Genomic DNA, 21,292 nt, shown 5'->3' with positions numbered 1-21,292 from the left:
ATCAGTTCCAAAATATTTCCCTCAGCCAACCATTTCATATTTGTAAACTATGAGATAAAAAATTATATCACACACGCTTTGAAGCTTAAATGAAATTATTTACATATAAGACATGGGGGCTTCCAAACTGACTCAGTGGTAAAGAATTTGTCTACCAATGTAGAAGACACAGTATATGCATGTTTTGATCCCTCAGTCAGGAATATCGCTTGGAGAAAGAAAGGCAACCAACTCCTTATGCTTACCTGGAAAATCCCATGGACAGAGGAGCCTCATGGGCTAAATAAAGTCCATGGAATCACAAAGAGTTGGACATGACTGAGTGACCGAGCATGCACATAAGCATGAAGGTGATGATATCCTACATTAAATTCCTACAAATTAATTATTACCATAGGAAATATCGAAATATTAACTCATAAGTGATTGAAGTAAGTGTCAGCTTATTCTTACAACTCTTTCACATTAGATTTTATGAAAGTGTTAAAGATGCCATAGGAATAAAATGCTTTGCTGACCCTAGCAGGACTCTCGGCTCTTTACCCATCCTTCTCATCACTCTTGCTAAGCCCAGTTTGACCAACCAACTGATGCTAAAACCACAGCCTTGGTCTAGCAGACCCTCTATTAGGAACACCTGAGTTCTCTGCTCCTCTGGAAATCTGAACAGTTAAAACTGAACTTTACCTGAGCTTCCCCATCTGCCATAAAAGGGCTTTGGGCTTTCTGAACTATCATTTTGAATTCTTTTCATGCTGTTTGTAAAAATATGACAAACCAAGACAGCATATTAAAAAGCAACACATTACTTTACTGGCAAAGATCTGAATAGTCAAAGCTATCATTTTTCCAGTAGTCATGTATAGATATGAAATTTGGACCATAAAGAAAGCTGAGTGTGGAATTGATGCTTTTGAATTGTGGTGTTGGAGAAGACTCTTGAGAGTCTCTTGTGCAGCACGGAGATCAAACCAGTCAATCCTAAAGGAGGTCAGTGCTGAATATTCTTTAGAAGGACTGATGCTGAAGCTGAAGCTCCAATACTTTGGCCACCTGATGAGAAGAACTGACTCATTCCCTGATGCTGGGAAATATGGAAGGCAGGAGGAGAAGGGGATGACAGAGGATGAGCTGGTTGGATGACATGACCAACTCTATGGACATGAGTTTGAGCAAGCTCCAGGAGTTGGTGATGGACAGGGAAGCCTGGCGTGGTGCAGTCCATGGGGTCACAAAGAGTCGGACACGACAGCAATTGAACTCATGCTGTAATATTTATAATAAAGCAATCTGACTTCCACAGATGTTAACAAGTACTGTTTTGCCACATTTCGCAAGACAGCATTCTTCTAACTATCCAGTTGTAATTTTTCTGGGATAACAGACTTGAGAAACTCAAGTAACACCAGAGAGACCCATAGCTCCCTTATATTGTCGGCCAACCACATAATTCTGAAAAATGCAGTGAAGAAAAGCAAATGTATTACTTTAAATGTTAATAGACTGACACTCCTTGACACCTCAGTCATTTATCAGCTGAACGATAGAGACATCCTTCATATATAGATACACAGTTCTATACTCTGGATAGTGGTTCTCAAATGTTGCATGCTGTGTGTGTGCTGAGTCACTTCAGTCGTGTCCAACTCTTTATGACCCCATAGACTATAGCCTACCAGGCTTCTCTATCCATGTGATTCTCCAAGCAAGAATATTGGAGTGGGTAGTCATGCCCGCCTCCAGGGGATCTTCCCAACCCAGGGTTTGAACCCAGGTCTCCACATTGCAGTCGTGTCTGATTCTTTGCAACCCTAAGGACTATAGCCCAGAAGACTCCTCTGTCCATGGATTCTCCAGGCAATAATACTGGAGTGTGTTTCTGTCCATGGATTCTCCAGGCAATAATACTGGAATGTGTTGCTATTTTCTCCTACAGGCCATCTTCCCAACCCAAGGGTCAAACCTGCTTCTCTTATGTCTCCTGCATTGTCAAGTGGGTTCTTCACCACTGATACCACCTGGGAAGCCCCTCTCAAATGTTAGCACACAGCTAAATCAGCTGGAGGGCTTATCAACTTCTCCTGAGCTTGTAATTTAGTATTTCTGGGGTTGAACCTGAGAATTTACATTCATAACAAGTTCCCAAGGGCTGTTGATGCAGGGGACATACTCACAACCGCTGCCCTCAAGTGTACTTCACTCCAGAGGAATGAGATGAACTGGAAGATTGGGATGCATATATACACTATCATATGTAAAATAGATTGCTATGGGGAACAGTCTGTATAATGCAGGAAGCTCAACTCAGTGTTCTGTGTTGACACAAATAGGTGAGGAAATGGGGTGATTTGGAGGGAGGGCCAAGAGGGAGGTGATCTATGTAGAGCTGATTCACTTTGTTGTAGAGCAGAAACTAACACAACATTGTAAAGCAATATACCCCAATAAAAACAAAAAACTAAAGGAAACTTAGAATTTTCCCTTTTTTTCCCTTAACCACCTTATTGGGGTTATTACTGACAAATAAAACCCTGTACATATTTAACATAAGCATCTTGATGAATTTGAAGATCAGTATACACCTTATCTTTACCTCAAGCTATGCCATAAAGGTTCATCACCTCCAAAAGTTTCTTCCCAACCTCTTTATTTCTGCTTCCTCCTTCTTCTTCTCCCTCATTCTCCTCTTCTCCCCCTTCTCCTCCTCCTCTTTCTTCTTCTCTTTCTCTTTCCACTTAATAAAATGTTTACCATTATAGTTAAGTTTTTATGTATACAATATAATGAAATGTAAAGTATAGGCATTATGCTATACAGTATATCTCTAGGACTTATTCTTCTTGCATGACAAGTTTTTAACCTTTTTTGCTCTTTTTCAGGAATCTTACTTCAATGGAAAATTTGTATTATGTTCCTATTTTACACTGAGGCAGTAGTTAAAAGATTAACACTTATACAGGTGATCTGTGCCTCCAAAGAAGGATGAGGCATGAATATTTTGAATAGATATTAATTATTTGAGTTTAGTTACCTTATTGTAAAATAGTGAAGAGAGTTTTAAAAATTTTTGATAATTTTTTATGATGTGATTTTACATAGAAGCATCTTAATTGTATGTATCAACTCATGTTTTTAGCTAAAAAGTCCATCACTTATTTTCAAAATCAAAATCAAATAAATGCTAGGCATCTGCAAAATAAAGCCATGTTATTTTCAGGGGGCAAACTAATGCTGATTTTACCATGGGCAAGTAAAATATGTTGAATAAATTAGCTTTATAAATACAATCAAATGTCAAAATAAGTAAGTGGTGTATCAGATACAGACTCCTTTTCTTGATATTTAAATCACTTCTAGATCACTTAAAATAATTTGTTATAATATATATTTTGTGTATCTGCTCATTTAAATCACCTCTTGGAAAATGCATTTACATAATTTTATATGGAATATGCAGAAATGGCCATCATTAACTAAATGAGGCTAAGTTTCTCTCACCTCTCACCTCATGAGTGTGTAGCTCCACATTCCTAGTGAAAAATTAGTTATGTATTTTGCAAGAGCTTGAGGAATTGTTGCCCATTCCTCACACACCCTGCTTTTTTCTTAAAGATGAATAAATAGCCTTTATTCTCATGAACATTTTATAAGACAAACATCTTTGAGTACATTATTCAGTTTAGTTATCTTGCCCTGTTATACACAATATGAATATTCTATTTCCTAATGGATTTCATGCCAACCTTTCTTCCAGGGTATGCATGAGAGCCCCCAAACTATTCAACAGTGAAAATCAACATAATATTTTTTTCTCAAAATATTATAATTGGAAAACTCTCCAAGACCTTATTATTTTACAGATTATAGAAAAAAAAAGCAAGCTGCAGAAAATGTAAGTTATGCATTTGCTCAAACACACACAGCATGGTAATACTTATACCAGACCATAATGCTCCTGCCTCAGGCTTTTTCCTGCTTCACTCCCCAGTCTTTGATGGAACTAAGTATTTTTCCATAAGAAAATACATGCTTTTAGTTGGTAACAAACAAAAACAACAACAAAAGCATGAGCATTTTTTGCGACTCTATCCTGTAGAATGTACTAACACATATGACGATGTTAATGATGTACAAATAGTCATCACACAGGGAAATTGTAAACACTTAAAAGTTAGAATAGACCAAGCACAGTACAATTTAAACTCCAGAGAGAAAAATCTTTGCTCTATATTACAAACATATTTAAAATAAATTGTGTTATTATTTTATGAGTTTATTCAAATAGAACATTTCTATAAATCATCTTCGACTTTTTCACGTGACACATTATTTATTAAGTAAAGATGAAGTTTCTTGTCTCTCAATTCATTTTCATGTCTGTCCTACACAATATTTCCTATTAATATTACTTCATATGAGAATAAAGTAAATGTACTTCTCTCTATATCCCATAAAGTCTGAAGGTAAAATCGGTATCAAGTTTGCTTGTTGCAGAGTCAGCTTGCTGTTTTCCTTATTGTTATCATTATTATTATTATTTAATACAAGTGTTTCCAGAATGGGTTTCCAAATGTGGAGAGCTGACTAGAAGAATTTAACTTTAAAATGCAGGGTACATTTAACAACCTCTTGGGTTTCGCTGGTGGCTCAAACAGTAAAGAATCTGCCTGCAATGCAGGAGACTTGGGTTTGATCCCTGGGTCAGGAAGATCCCCTGGAGAAAGGAATGGCAACCCAGGAAAGTATTCTTGCCTGGGGAATCCCATGGTCAGAGAATCCCGGCCGGCTGCAGTCCATGAGGCTGCAAAAAGTCGGACACAACTGAGCAACTAACACTTTCACTTTCACTCCATCCTATCAAGACACAATCTTTAAGGGGTTGACCAAACATGATTAATATTTGAAAAGCAAATTCATGTCTAAAAATATTTTTATAGATTATGTGTTTTCTCTAGGAGCTCAAATACCTTTCTTGTGTGTGTGCTAAGTTGCTTCAGTTGTGTCCGACTCTCTGCGACCCCATGGACTATAGCTTGGCAGGCTCCTCTGTGGGACTCTCTGAGCAAGAATACTTGAGTGGGTTGCCATGTCCTTCTCCAGGGGATCTTCCCGAACCAGGTACAGAAACCCTGTCTCTTACATCTCCTGCATTGGCACGCAGGTTCTTTACCAGTAAAGCCACTTGGGAAGCCCACTCTTCATGTAATTGTGTGTAAATCTGAATTCATTAGGATACCTCAATAGCAATGCCTCTTTTGAATGACAGACTTGATGATTGAAGTCTCTTCGTCTTCAGTAAAAAGATTCAGGGCATGGGATTTCAAGGTGGCTCAGTGGTAAAGAATCTCCCTGCCACTGCAGGACACACAAGTTTGATCCCTTGTCCAGGAAGATCTCACAAGCCACAGAGCAACTAAACCCGTGCGCCACAGCTATTGAACCTGTGTTGTAAAACCCAGGAGCCACAACTACTGAACCCACATGCGGCAACTAAGGAAGCCTGTGTGTCCTAGAACTCGTGCTCTGCGATAAGAGAAGCCGCGGCAATGAGAAGCCCACACACAGAAACGGAGACTAGACTTCCTCACCACAACTAGAGAAAAGCCCACACAGCAATGCAGACCTAGCACAACCAGAACTAAATAAATTAATAATACTGCAAATGAATCACTGCAGTGTCTATGGGCTGCGTATTATATTATAGAAATAAGTGAAAACCACCCAAAGGAGAACTAGCAAAGGCTATTTGTTCAGAGTTTGGTATAGTAAGAAGTTAGCCACTGTTATTTGCATTTGGCAGAGATAGATAGCAGGAAGCTAATGGAAAAATTTCATTGTGGGGGGAAAAAAAGAAACTTCAGGTGTGCTCTGGAGGCTGTTAGCAAGGGGAAAAGGGGAGTGGGGTGGGTGGTGCTTGTTAACTAGAAGTGGGGAAGCTTATGTGATTGGTTGGAGGAATACATTTGACTTTTCTGATTGGCCCTAAATTGGAAGTGGGGTAAGGGGTAGACTAATATAAATTCTATTCTGTTCCTGGTGGCATTCTCTTGCTGTTTGAGGTATAGATGTATTTCTGAAGATCTTTTTTTTTTTTTTTTTTAATTTACTTCAGCCCCAAATTCTTCATTGAGCAATGACTAGTTTCATGTTCATTTCTGTTACTCTGTTAGTTTAATTAGATCTCAGTGATAAAATATTTTCTTATAAATCAACTTTATTTTTCATAGCATAGGTTGGCTTGTGAATTTTCACAACTAGCCGTTATATAAGATATCAGGTCCTTCTAGCAATCCAACTTAGGCTAGACTGTCAATTCTTACTCCTTCTTTGGTGCTGGTAGAAGACAATATCTCTTTTCTTCTTGCAGCCATGAAGTCCTGTTCTTCAGGTTTCAGGGACTATGTTTGGCTGTATCTTTCTGACTCTTGACAACTGGATGTGTGTTAGGTAGATTTATTGTTCTATGTTTTTTTTTTTTTTTTTCTTCATCTTTACTGACTATTGGTTGTTTCTCTTTGTGCTTAATTTATTTGTGATAGTTGTAATTCAGCCACTAACTCATGTCTGACATTTTGTGACCCCATGGACTGCAGCATACCAGGCTTCCCTGTCCTTCACTATCTCTTAGAGTTTGCTGAAGCTCATGTTCATTGAGTCAGTGATACCTTCTAACTATCTCATCCTCTGTTACTCACTTCTCCCCTGCCCTCAATCTTTCCCGCATCAGGGTCTTTTCCCACAAGTAGATTCTTCAAACCAGGTGGTCAAAGCATTGAAGCTCCAGGTTCAGCATCAGTCCTTCCAATGAATATTCAGCATTGATTTTCTTTAGGAATGTGTGTGTAACTCACTCAGTTACCACTACATATATGTCCACATCAATCTGTGAATAATTCTATTTAAATATTTTACCTAAACCCCAGATCCCTTTCTGCACTACGTTTAAACCAAATTCAGTTCTGAAACTCATGTGCTATGTTCCCCTTCCTCTGATTTGCAATTTGGTTTATATTTGTGAAAAAAGTGAAGTTGCTCAGTCATGTCCGACTCTGTGATCCCATGGACTATAGCTTACCAGGCTCCTCAATCCATGGAATTTTCCAGGCAATAGTACTGGAGGGGGTTGCCATTCCCTTCTCCAGGGGATCTTCCCGACCCAGGGATCGAACCCAGGTCTCCCATGTTGCAGGCGGATGCTTTACTGTCTGAGCCACAAGGGAAGCTCTTTGGTTCATACTGTGTTTATACTAACTTATCATTTATTATTAATTAGAGGACCAATCCTGACCAAGGATTCGGGCCTTCTTTTCATACTGTAAGTTTCTGCTGGGAATTGGCAGAAATTGGCATTGTGTAGGTAATGGTGACATTTCCAAAACGTCATGACATCTAAGTGAGACCGTGGGATAGAATATGGGACTATGGGACAATAAAACATGACCAGAAGTGATGCATTTTATTCTTGATGGGCTAAATAAAATATTCTTTGGAATCCCCCATTTATCTCTTCCATTTTTTTAACTCACTGGATGTAAAGATTTGTTATGATTCAGATAAAAGCAGATTCATAATGCAGAAGAACCTGAGTTCCTGAATATCCACATGGAATAGATAGTAGATAGTTCCTACCTTGGGTCAGAAACTCTTCTATGAAACTGTTTGAGAGAGATATATTTTTATATTAAATTAGTAAGAATCCAAGGCTTATATTATAAATTTTTACACAACTTTAAATATTTTAAGTTGTTTGATTCTGTGATGACACTTTCAAATTTTTAAGTCTCATGGGATTTGGGAAATAAGTAGGAATTTTCACATCTTATGCTATTGATTACTGGATTCATGCTTCTATTTCTATTTTCCTGATTCTTCATTTCTTGTATTTTTGTTAATACTGATTGTTTTCCACCACTGACTGATCTTTTTTTTACATAGAAGTATGATTGAAGACTCAGAGCCTTGGCTTTTAGATCATTCTGTTCTACATGAGAGTAACTGCCATTAGAGACACCGCTTCTGAAATTGCTTCTGAACTTTTGTTTCAAAATTTAAATTTTTATCTTCTATTTTCAACTAGATATTATTTCCAGCTATATAATGTAACTACATAGCATTCAAATCCAATTTGAATGCTAGAAATATGCACAGTTGGAAAACTGTTTTAAAATCAACAGTCAGTATTTACCCACAAAATCACTTTGCCTTAGAAATCCCCAGTTCTTTCAGGAATGCCATAACTATTGCAATAACTCATGCTAACAGTGTCTAATCTAGCATTTACAAATATTCAATTAGAATATAAAAATATTAATTCCATCATAATGCTATGGTTTCAATCTGTGATTCAATCTCCATTATCACTTAAGTATTTCAAACAAATTCCAAATTCTATATATACAAGATGAATTCACACTTTGTCCATAATCATTATTCTTTCATTCTGTCTTCTGTTAATATGAACCGAACCATGGTACAACCAATTTCCAAGTTGGTAACCTAGGAGTCACTTAGAACATTATATCTCATTAATATGAAAAATCCAGGCAATCAGTGGAGCTCAACATTCTATATTTTAGAGTCTTCTGAATCTATCCACTTGACTCCATCTCCATCTGTGCAAGAGTCTATTACTATACACATCATGCAGTATCATAGTGTTTATTTAATGTATGTGCTCTATGTAAGTTCTTTCAAGGTAGAGGCTGCAACTATTATCAAAACCATTCTACCACCAGAACTTATCACATTGTCTCAAGTACAACAGGTCAGTTAACTCTTTGTTAAATTAACAAATAAATATATTTTCACTAGAGGTAGTCTTTTTAAGGGCCATCTCTGTTTTGAAAGAGTGTAATAGGCCATACAAGTGTCTACAAATATCCATTAACACATTCTGGGAAGCCATATTGGCCAAGTAATTTGTCAGTGAAATTGATCATGAGAACTATGATCACAGAGGTTATAAGAGGAGCAGAGTTGTGTGTAGAGCTATGCTCTTTTCTCTTTGCCTCCCTGTTGGCCATGTTTCAGATAAAAGCTGCTTCACCAGATTGGAAGTGGGAAGAAAAAAAAAATATGGGACAAATCTGTGATAAAAATGTAGCATGAGAGAAAGAAGTTGTCAAAAGCCTACATATACATACATTCACACAGACACAAAGTTAAATGTCTTCTATTATAATCTATACATTTCAGATCAGAATATTATATAACAGTATAAAATACAACCTATAGCATAACCTATAATGACATTGATGTACAATTATTAAAATGTAAGAAATATTTATATATTTGCACATTATGTATATATTATCTACACACATGATTATTCAATGTAACTTTGTCACCAATAAGAATGATAAATATTGCTCTTATATTACTACAGGTATCAAAACATGAAAATTATAGTAGTTATTAGACCTGCTATAAAATCTTACTATTTCATATAGAATATTACTACTAAGGGTTTTACCTATGCTATTGTTTTAAAAGAAAATATTACTTCTCAGTTAGAGGTCAGTAAAACCAAGGAAAAGTATTCTCACCCAAGTTTGAAGAAATTGAGTTCTATCATACCCAAGGAGGTCTGTGGCCTCAACATAGAGGACTCCTAATGTAATAAAAATTACACTATCAAGGAAACCACAATGTATAGGCTATAATCATAACTCTGAGGTTTGTTTTTAGAACAGGAATCTTAAAAGACTGGTTGTGATTTAACTTTCTTTATAATTATGCATAAATTAGAAAATGTCCATTTTTTTTCTTTTTTTTCATTTATTTTTATTAGTTGGAGGCTAATTACTTTACAATATTGTAGTGGTTTTTGTCATACATTGACATGAATCAGCCATGGATTTACATGTATTCCCCATCCCGATCCCCCCCTCCCACCTCCCTCTCTCTCTGATTCCTCTGGGTCTTCCCAATGCACCAGGCCCAAGCATTTACCTCATGCATCCAGCCTGGGCTGGTGATCTGTTTCATCCATGATAACATACATGTTTTGATGCTGTTCTCTCGAAACATCCCACCCTCGCCTTCTCCCACAGAGTCCAAAAGTCTGTTCTGTACATCTGTGTCTCTTCTTCTGTTTTGCATATAGGGTTATCATTACCATCTTTCTAAATTCCATATATATGCATTAGTATGCTGTAATGTTCTTTATCTTTCTGGCTTACTTCACTCTGTATAATGGGCTCCAGTTTCATCCATCTCATTAGAACTGATTCAAATGAATTCTTTTTAACGGCTGAGTAATATTCCATGGTGTATATGTACCACAGCTTCCTTATCCATTTGTCTGCTGATGGGCATCTAGGTTGCTTCCATGTCCTGGCTATTATAAACAGTGCTGTGATGAAAATTGGGGTACACGTGTCTCTTTCAGATCTGGTTTCCTCGGTGTGTATGCCCAGAAGTGGGATTGCTGGGTCATATGGCAGTTCTGTTTCCAGTTTTCTAAGAAATCTCCATACTGTTCTCCATAGTGGCTGTACTAGTTTGAATTCCCACCAACAGTGTAAGAGGGTTCCCTTTTCATCTGCACACTTTCCAGCATTTATTGCTTGTAGACTTTTGGATAGCAGCCATCCTGACTGGCATGTAATGGTACCTCATTGTGGTTTTGATTTGCATTTCTCTGATAACAAGTGATGTTGAGCATCTTTTCATGTGTTTGTTAGCCATCTGTATGTCTTCTTTGGAGAAATGTCTTTTTAGTTCTTTGGCCCATTTTTTGAGTGGGTCATTTATTTTCCTGGAATTGAACTTCAGGAGTTGCTTGTATATTTCTGAGATTAATCCTTCGTCTGTTGCTTCGTTTGCTATTATTTTCTCCCAATCTGAGGACTGTCTTTTCACCTTGCTTATAGTTTCCTTTATTGTGCAAAAGCTTATGAGTTTCATTACGTCCCATTTGTTTATTTTTGTTTTTATTTCCAATATTCTGGGAGGTGGGTCATAGAGGATCCTGCTCTGATTTATGTCAAAGAGTGTTTTGCCTATGTTCTCCTCTAGGGGTTTTATAGTTTCTGGTCTTATATTTAGATCTTTAATCCATTTTGAGTTCATTTTTGTGTATGGTGTTAGAAAGTGTTCTAGTTTCATTCTTTTACAAGTGGTTGACCAGTTTTCCCAGCACCACTTGTTAAAGAGGTTGTCTTTTTTCCATTGTATATCCTTGCCTCCTTTGTCGAAGATAAGGTGTCCATAGGTTCGTGGATTTATCTCTGGGCTTTCTATTCTGTTCCATTGATCTCTATTTCTGTCTTTGTGCCAATACCATGCTGTCTTGATGACTGTGGCTTTGTAGTATAGTCTGAAGTCAGGCAGGTTGATTCCTCCAGTTCCATTCTTCTTTCTCAAGATTGCTTTGGCTATTCGAGGTTCTTTGTATTTCCATACAAATTGTGAAATTATTTGTTCTAGTTCTGTGAAAAATATCTTTGGTAGCTTGATAGGGATTGCATTGAATCTACAGATTGCTTTGGGTAGTATACCCATTTTGACAATATTGATTCTTCCAATCCATGAACACAGCATATTTCTCCATCTGTTTGTGTCCTCTTTGATTTCTTTCATCAGTGTTTTATCGTCTTCTATGTATAGGTCTTTTGTTTCTTTAGGTAGATATACTCCTAAGTATTTTATTCTTTTTGTTGCAATGGTGAATGGTATTGTTTCCTTAATTTCTCTGTTTTCTCATTGTTAGTGTATAGAAATGCAAGGGATTTCTGTGTGTGAATTTTATATTCTGAAACTTTACTACATTCATTGATTAGCTCTAGTAATTTTCTGGTAGAGTCTTTAGGATGTTAAGAATATTGAACTGATTCTGTATTTGGCTTGGGAGCACGTCTAGATTGAAGTGGCAACTGAATTCTTAGTTAGATCTGGAGAGTCATTAGGGAAAATACTGAAACTATTCAGAATTTTTAAATTTTATTTTCTATTTTGAATGTCATACAACATATGATAGCATCATTATAAACTTCATCACTTTTTTCATACCTCTAATGAAGAAAACATAATAACAATTAAAGTGTGACACAATACTTTTTCTTTAATTATCTTCCCAGCACACCATTGGTGTAAATTGCACTGATACAAAAGATCTTACTATTTCCTATGCTCTGAGTTGCATTTCATTTCATGAGCCAAGCAATCCTTTTGCAACCAGCTTCATTTATATGCTTGTATTTTCCATTCTTAGGTTCCACAAAGCATTCAATTTATACTTTGCAAGCAATTAGGAAATTGTAGTCTTTCCACCAACCATAAATATTTGTTTCAATAATGTCAAATTTGTGTCACTATCTTTGCTTCCAACACAGTGAGCTTTTCCTCTAGTTTCCTGCTAGGAGAGATATACAAAAACATTTAGTTTTGTTTTCTAACTATATTGTAATGTTTTTGAAAACATTTAGAGGTAATTAATTCCGCATACATGTAGTGTCAATAATGTGAATGAATTAACTGTAAAGAAAACTACTTGGATAGCTATGACCCACTTGTATATGATCAGGAAATGGCATCTTGATCGTGATTACTTTATGCCTGACAGCAATGAAATGATAGAATAAATTCAAAACCATGATGTCTCAGCAGGTAAAGAGTCTGCTGGCAACCCTCCCCTGGGTCAGGAAGATCCCCTAGAGAAGGGAATGGCAACTCACTCCAGTATCTTTCCTAGAGAATTCCATGGACAGAGAAGCCTGGCAGGCTACTGTTCAATGGAGGCCACAAAGAGTCAGACATAACTGAACAACTAACACTTCCCCTAATTTAATTTGTCTTCATTATTTATACATTATATGACCTGTGTTTGTTAAAGAGTTCAAGTTCCATGAAAATTAAGTTCCTGAAGAATCTGAGAGTCTACTTTTAAAAGAGAAACAAAACATCCTTCTGAGACTGTGACAAACAGAAAGCTAGGATACTATTTTTAATGCTTTGTTAGTTAGATCTAAGTTGAAACACAAATACCTGAAGAGGAAAAAAGGTATATCTGTTTTTAGTACATATCTATTATCCTTTGACAATTAACATGTTTTGGAATAGGAAATTGAAAAAACTCTGATGCAAAAGGCCAAAATTATTCTTCTGGCCATTCAGATAGCATTCGAAAGTTATCATGTCAAAAGCATCTCCATTTTGTACTTTGTGCTGGTTATTTAACTAGTTAAAGGAGGAAAGTCTGAACAAATAATCCTTAAATGCAGCAAGAGAGTTGGCTTTTATAATTGTCTATTTAAAAGCCTAACAAGAAAATAAACACATTTTGGGGTTTAAAATAGAGGATGTGTGTTCTGTAACCTAATTAAGCAGCAATTCTCCAGCTTTACTCCTTTGGAATTTGTGAGTTGTTTATATTTCCCAAATACTCTAGAAACAGGAGAGTTTAGAGCTCGATAGGGCTTCCCTCCTGGCTCAGACAGTAAAGAATCTGCCTGGGATGCGGGAGACCTGGATTTGATCCCTGGGTTGGGAAGATCCCGTGGAGGAGGGCATGGCAACCCACTCTAGTATTCTTGCCTGGAGAATCCCCATGGACAGAGAAGTCTGGTGGGCTACAGTCCACGGGGTCACAAAGAGTCGGACACGACTGAGCAACTATCCATGCACAGAGGAAGAGGCGGGGGAAGGGTTTCTACCAGAAGGGAAAATGGAGCTTTTAAGGCAGAAATAGTAGCTCTCTAATACACCTTAACAAATACTGCAAAATGTTTACTCATTTCACTGCTGATGAACACATTTTATTTCTTCTTCTTGTAAACAATCAGCTGTGGGTACTTGTGGGTTTTTTGTTTCGTTTTTGTATTATTTCTGAAAGTAGAGTTGCTATGTCAATGAGAGTAAGGGTTTGTGTATGATTTTTAAGTGTTTTATGAATAGTATCAAATTTATTTTCACAAATGATGAAATATTTTCTCATTTCCCAAGTGTCTTCTCATAGGTTTTGCTATTTTTATAGCAGCAGCATTTACAATAGCCAAGACATAAAAGCAATCTAAGCGCATGTCAACAGATAATTGGCATAAGATGGTTTTATATATATATATATATATAAACCATCATATATATATATATATATATATATATATATATATACACACACATAAAAATATATGGAATGAAATATTTCTTAGTCATAAAAGAGAATGAAATTCTTCTATTTGCAGCAACATGAAGCAACCTAGAAAATACCATGCTTAGTGAAGAAAATCAGAAAGAGAAAGACAAATACTGTATGATAGCACTTGTATGTAGAATCCAAAAAATATATATACAAATCAATCTATCTACATACAAAAGAGGAACAGACACACAGACATAGAAAACAAGCTTATGATTATGGAAGGGGAAGCAAGAGGGGTGAATTAGGAGTATGAGATTAACAGATAAAAATTACTGTACCTAAAATAAAGCAACAAAGATTTAATATATAGCATAGGAAGTTATACTCAGTTATACTCAGGAAGTTATTGTAATAACTTATAATGGAATGCAATCTGAAAAAGTAACTGAACCACCAGGACATACACTTGAAACTAAAACAATATAGTAAATAAATTATAGCACATTTAAAAAGATAAAAAAGAAGCAAAACCACAAAATGAATATAAATGGAAAAAGTGACTAAAAAATAACAATTCTAAATTGATCATAAAGTACACTTAAATATTGAACTTAAAATTGAATTTTAAGTCTCAAACTCAATTTTTAAAAATTGAGTTCTTAAACTCAATTTTTAAAGAAATCTACAAAATAAATCAGTAAAAGTTTTAAAAGTAAACACTAGTACTATATATTTAGAGTTATCCAAAATAGTAATATTATTAAGGCTACAATAATAGGCACAAAAAAAGTAAAATAATTATAAAGAAACATCTTTTTCAGTTACATGCTAATAATTTTGAACAACTGGAAAGTTGACTAAAATTTCTTAAGAAAAGTTTAAAAAGTAACAATACTAACTGATTCAAGATTACTGCATAGACGTGAAAGTCGCTCAGTCCTGTTCCACTCTTTGTGACCCCATGGAACTCTCTAGGCCAGAATACTGGAGTGGGTAGCCTTTTCCTTTCTCCAGGGTATCTTCCCAAACCAGGAATTGAACCCAGGTCTCCTGCATTGCAGGTGGATTCTTTACCAGCTGAGCTATCAAGGAAGCCCTTTGTTTACAAAAGCAATGAGTTCAATATGGCTCTATGCAGAGTTTTCTGAACTCGGGTTCAGATTTTCTATACGAGGCTATAGGATGAAAAAGTGTTGATTAAAAAAAAAAAAAGAAAGAAGAAGTAGAATTCATAAAGCTTATAAAATTAGCCAAAGATTTTCAAAGACGTTGTTATTATTTATTTTTTTTAGCCTGTGCTTTATTTAATTCTAAATAATATTTTAAGATTTATATTACAAGATGGAGAAACATCCCATTCCATTTTTATTTTTATTTTACAAATAAAGATCCTTAATGGATATGGGAATTTTCTCAGGGCCACAGAGTTATAAATGATTGATTTGTGTTTAGAATCATATTGTCTGAATCCAGTATAGCAGGTAAATAAGGTAAAATAAAACCAAAAGGCACAATTCCAACTTATCTATGCAGGACAGTTTCAGAAGTGAAAAGGAGTTACTGAACTTCACCTCAAAATATCTATCATCATTTAAATCCACATTTTTATTAAAATCAAATAACTCATGCTCAAATAGTCACTTGATAAAAATATTTGAGAAGAGGAAGTTCATTCTCTGAAGGAATAGATGTTAATAAAATGAATGATTTTGTCATGTTATTTAAGCTCCTTTAGGATTTTAGGGTTTAGGAAAGATCAAATATTAGGAAACTATCGTTGGTGTAACCTGGAGTTTACACAGCTTTTCTCTCTCAAGAAATGTATTCATGAATGAGTAAGAAATAATTGAATTTACTAATGATTACTGAAAAAAGAGAAGCAATTTTCAACAAAAAAAGATATTCTCTTTATTTGCTCTACAATTCAATTTTAGTCTATGCACATGGAACAAGGTTGATTGCTCTTAAATTAGACCTCTTTTACAGTTCTAATATGTTATTAAGTATTTATAAACTTAAGATATCAACTAAGATTTGCTTACCTTGCTTTAGGCTGGCATAATTAATGCCTACATTTTGTTTCCATGTAAAATGTATTTATTAAAAACTATTTGATGATGCTCATTTAGCCTATGTGTTTTAAAATTGTGCCATATATGACTTAATTAAAGAGGAGTTCAAGAAGTCAGCCGTTTTATTATCTCAAAGGGAAACCTGTACAATATAATTTACAAGTGCAAAGATGAGGGTGAATAGCTGAGTGCTTTAGGCCTGGAGATACTCATAATGCTGAAAATAAAATAACTGCAAGTTTGAAGTTATCTGAAAGATTTTCTTCTTTAATGACTCAACTGATTATCAAGTACTTGTAAAATAGTTTGCCTAAAAGACTTTCAGGCTTCACTTGTATACAACCAGTAAAAGAAAACTGTTTTTTAATGATGCTATGGAATCTTCAGAAAGCTCTCATTTTCCTTATTTTGAGCTGTATTTTTCTCCTAGAAAAGTGTTAAATTGTTGCCACATCTATCAGTTTGTGCATGAATGCTAGGTTGCTTCAGTCATGTCCGACTCTTTTCGACCCTATGGATAGATCATATAAAATAATTTACTCTTTATGTTTTTAAATACTGCTATCATAAGCTCCTAAATCTTGGTTTCCTGTCATTAACTCAGAGATCCTTTAGTTGCTCCTAATATAGCAAATAAATTTATGTTAAAAACACCATAGTTTTTTTGTTTTTTTTTGTTTATTTATTTATTTACTTTTTTTTTTTTAACTGACAACTTTCATCTTTATTTGGCATCTTCTAGTGGCTTAGTTATGTGAATAATTTTGGTGCTTTGTCTCTGTTACATCAATTTACTTCTCATGTTTAGCTTCATAAGGGGCTTTAAAACAATGTTCTTATATTTTCAACAAGCTTGATTTTTACAAGACCATATTAGAAGGTTGATCCCAGGGTGATGATCTGACCTCCTGTGACCTACCAAAGCATTAGAGATGGGAGCAGCATCTTCACAGCAGCTGTGATTTCTCAATTCTAAGGACGGTCAATTGTTACTCAACAGGCCCATCAACTGATACCTCTTCTCTCCTAGAGGAGATACTTGTTTCTGCCTAATTTAATTAAGAAAAAACATCCCAACACACATCTGGACCAAATATTCAATAACATTATTTATCAAAATAAATTTATTAAAAGTATTCAAAGACCACTTCAAAGTTTAGCTGCCATCAGGACAGTTTTTGGCACTCATAATGGACATTGTCATTTTCTACACAGAAGCACTCATTCTAGTACGGACAGCAATCGACAGTTTAAACACAGGTCGTTTCAGTTTTAGAGTTATGTGAGACAACAGTACTAATGATCTGTAGTCACAGGAACTTCAATACCCTTGCACATAGTAAACATATATTACCTAAAACTAAAGAAACTACATCTAAACCACTATGTGGTAACAAGGACTGATTTAGGGAAAGATGTACAGCCAGCTAGCTCAGGCTACATAATCCCAGACCTATTGATTGTAAATGCTTCTGGACCAATAGTGTTACATCGTTATCTTTCAGTCTCAAGCTCCTGCTTTTGCAGCGTGAGACACACCACATTTAAACCAAACTGTCTCTCTGTGCTCCATCAGTTACGGAAGCTGTCCCAGTACCAGCTTCTCCTACGTGGCGACCGGCTTCCTGATTCACTACCCAGCTCTGAATCAATAGTTCTGAGTGATGTTTCCTTAACACCCAGGCTGAATTCAAGGTCAAGTCTGTTCGGCAGGTGACAGCCTTTCGCCTTAGGAAAAAAATGAAATGTCCTCCGTTTCTGGGCTCCCGTTTTCATCTCATGTAGCGTGGGGTTCTGTGGTGATCTGCGGCTTTTTACACAAGTCCTGGTAGAATTCTGACTCCAAGAAACGCGGGTAAGAGTTGTTCTCCATCAAGCTGTACCCTTTTCTGGGCAGTTGTGAAGCAGCCACTGGTAGCCTCCTGCATGTTTTGGGCGGGAACGGCGTTCCCAGGTGCAAGGCGATAATGCAAAGTGCTATGTTCCTGGCTGTCCAGCACGACTGCGGACCCATGGACAAAAGTGCTGGCACCTGGCCTAAGAACGAGGAGAAGCGAGAGAAGATGAAGCGAACCCTATTAAAAGATTGGAAGAGCCGTTTGAGTTACTTCTTGCAAAATTCCTCCTCTCCTGGGAAGCCCAAAACTGGCAAGAAAAGCAAACAGCAAACCTTCATCAAGCCTTCTCCCGAGGAAGCCCAGCTGTGGTCAGAAGCATTTGATGAGCTGCTAGCCAGTAAATATGGTCTTGCTGCATTCAGGGCTTTTTTAAAATCTGAATTCTGTGAAGAAAATATTGAATTCTGGCTGGCCTGTGAAGACTTCAAAAAAACCAAGTCACCCCAAAAGCTGTCCTCAAAAGCAAAGAAAATATATACTGACTTCATAGAAAAAGAAGCTCCAAAAGAGATCAACATAGACTTTCAAACCAAAACTCTGTTTGTTTTTTTAGTCTTTTAAAATAAGTGAATTTTATTCAGTTGATCATATTCTTTTCAATAGGGCCAAAGTACCACAGCTTATTTGCCATATCTCTCAAAAACGTACAGAAACTAGCCACCTTTCCAATTTTTTTTTAAGCTTTTCTCCTATGCTCTTTAAAATAAACCATCGGCATTCAAGGGCATGAGGAATTTCTTTTTAAAACAGAACATGTTTAAAAATTCTCAATGTCAACAGTATCTCCAATTTCTGGTAATTTATAAAAATAAATTCTGGGACCTGCTCCAACATATAATCTATGAAAACAGCATTACTAATCACTGATTTGACAGGTTAAAGGACTGGAATTTCTTTACAACCAAAGGACACGATGCCCAAGTTATACTCGAGAAACAGCACTGATGCTTGTATGTTTCATGTGTCATGAAAAAGGGAAGAGTGGAAAAAAGGTGAGACAGCTAGAAGGGAAATACAATGTTTATGACCTATGGGGACTTGTAAAGCAAATGCCAGCATTGAAAGGTTTTAAACATTTCTTTCTGATTTGCAGATTATCAGGTTTTTAAGATGAGGGGAAAAAAATTTCTTAAATGAAGTTTTTCTTCAAACCGATATGTGTTCATCTTAAATACAGCTATAAAGTTTGGCAATGTAAAGCCACGGTAACTTTCCCCAGATTAAACTGGCCATTCAGTATTTCTCTTCAGCTTACTCTTATGCTTTAATGCATTTCCCTTATTAAATATGGCTGTTAAATGTCACTTTACAAAGTTATTTCTACATATGCTTGAGTGGCGCCAGTTGTATGGCTTTGTTTAAACCACTCTCCTCTTTGTAGACACAGCCAGAACATAATTATAACCTATTAAGATCTCATATTTAACATGTGTCAACCACTGGTAAACAGCGAGCCTGGAGTGAGCCAGTGGGATGCTGACTTTTCATAAGAGACTCTCCTTCAGAAATAAAATATATCAGAATTTTGTTAGGAAGCACTGCTAGAACAAAGTCTGCCCATTTGGGGGCAATACTAATTTCTTCTTAAATTCTAAAATAAAGGAGCAAAATAGTGGTATAGGAATTTCTAGTGTCCATCCCCTCCTGGAAACACCAATTTGGTAATTAATCCTTTACAAGGTCTAAGGACTCTAGGTGAAGGGTTATAGCACCTGAGTGAAGTATAAAAATAAAAAAAGATGCACTGAGGATGGTAGGAAAGATAGATTCATATTGTGTCTGTCACTCCTTGCCCAAAGCCAAGCAGTCTAGCCCTAAGACACCTTTCTGGTGGGAGCAGGGCAGTGAAGTGAGCACCCTCCTTCACCCCGGACCCTGACACTAAGCCTCCTCTCCCAGGAATGAGTGGCTCCTGGAGGGCTCGCATGAGCAATAATCCCCATCACCCTCAGGGGCCTGCTAGCTTGCATAACCCCAGTTAGCTGCTGTGACACTAGACTCCTGATGCACTCCAATAAACCCAGCTCCAGTGGCCCCACACTTTTAGCTCATCCCAATACTAGCTATCTCTCATGGCTCCAGGTAACAACTGTGGCCCCACAGTCTTAGCAGTTTCCAGGAAGCCAGATTCCCAGCCAGCCAAAGGCTGATTACCCCAGAACCAGGCTGTTCATGTATTTCAGCACCACGTTGACTCCTGCTGGTGGAAAGCCCTGGCACATTAAAATACAAGGGCAGCCCCTGCCACCTCAGCCTCCTGCCTGGGCCCCGTGGTTTCACCCCAGTGCCAGACCTAATCATGAATCTGGTCCCTGAGCCCCCAGTTTACAGACTGACTCCTATGGCCCAGGTGCCAGATCACCTGCGTGGTCCCAGCGCCGAGGCCAAATTCAGGAAAGCCAGGCAGCAGCCTTCACTAATGATCGGTTGGCCTTCACAGACCCCAACACCAGGCCCACCCAAGTTATTCATTTTATAACTTTTGCCACACGTGTGGTTTGCCATGTGTTTATAACATTTTTTTAAGATTTGAAGAAAAAAAATAATGTGTGTAGAAAATTAAATACTAACTCATACCTAAGTGAAAAAGTGAAGGTTGCTCAGTCATGTCTGACCATTTGCAACCTCATGGACTATACAGTCCATGGAATTCTAAGCCAGAATACTGGAGTGGGTGGCCTTTCCCTTCTCCAGGGCATCTTCTAACCCAGGGTTGAAACCCAGGTCTCCCGCATTGCAGGCGGACTTTTTACCAACTGAGCCAGCTGAGCCACAAGGGAAGCCCTACACATAACCTGTAGGGGGCAGGGGGCGCAGTTTCAATTCCTGGTCAGGGCACTAAGATCACGCATGCCACTCAGTACAGCTGAAAAATTTAAAAAAAAAAAAAAAAACTAGATATATTTATTTTCTGTCCATTTCAGTTTATTTATATAAAAAACTTATTTATGTTTAATTAATATAATTGTCCTTTGTTTAAAATTAATACTATGGTTAAATTACATGTCTTGACTTTAAACCCTAAAACCTCAGATTCCTTAAAATATATTTATAGCCTGAGGTTGTTTCAGAATCAGTCAGTTCAGTTGCTCAGTTGTGTCTGACTCTTTGCAACCCCATGAACCGCAGCATGCCAGGCCTCCCTGTCCATCACCAACTCCCAGAGTCCACCCAAACCCATGTCCATTGAGTTGGTGATGCCATCCAACCATCTCATCCTCTGTCGTCCCCTTCTCCTCCTG

At 36.8% G+C, this 21,292-nt stretch overlaps 1 protein-coding gene across 1 annotated transcript; it reads left to right on the top strand.

The window, feature by feature from the left end:
* The first annotated feature begins 18,105 nt into the window (after positions 1-18,105).
* LOC133046628 (regulator of G-protein signaling 2-like) lies at positions 18,106-20,529 on the top strand. Its single transcript, XM_061129505.1, has 2 exons — positions 18,106-18,589; positions 20,262-20,529. The coding sequence occupies exons 1-2, from the start codon at positions 18,120-18,122 to the stop codon at positions 20,527-20,529; spliced, it is 738 nt and encodes a 245-aa protein (XP_060985488.1). The 5' UTR covers positions 18,106-18,119.
* Positions 20,530-21,292: the final 763 nt, after the last annotated feature.

Source organism: Dama dama, chromosome 25 (genome assembly GCF_033118175.1).
Source record: "Dama dama isolate Ldn47 chromosome 25, ASM3311817v1, whole genome shotgun sequence".
In the NCBI taxonomy this organism is placed as follows: domain Eukaryota; kingdom Metazoa; phylum Chordata; class Mammalia; order Artiodactyla; family Cervidae; genus Dama; species Dama dama.
The sequence above is the reverse complement of the archived record's forward strand: the minus strand, read 5'-3'. Positions and strand labels throughout refer to the sequence as shown.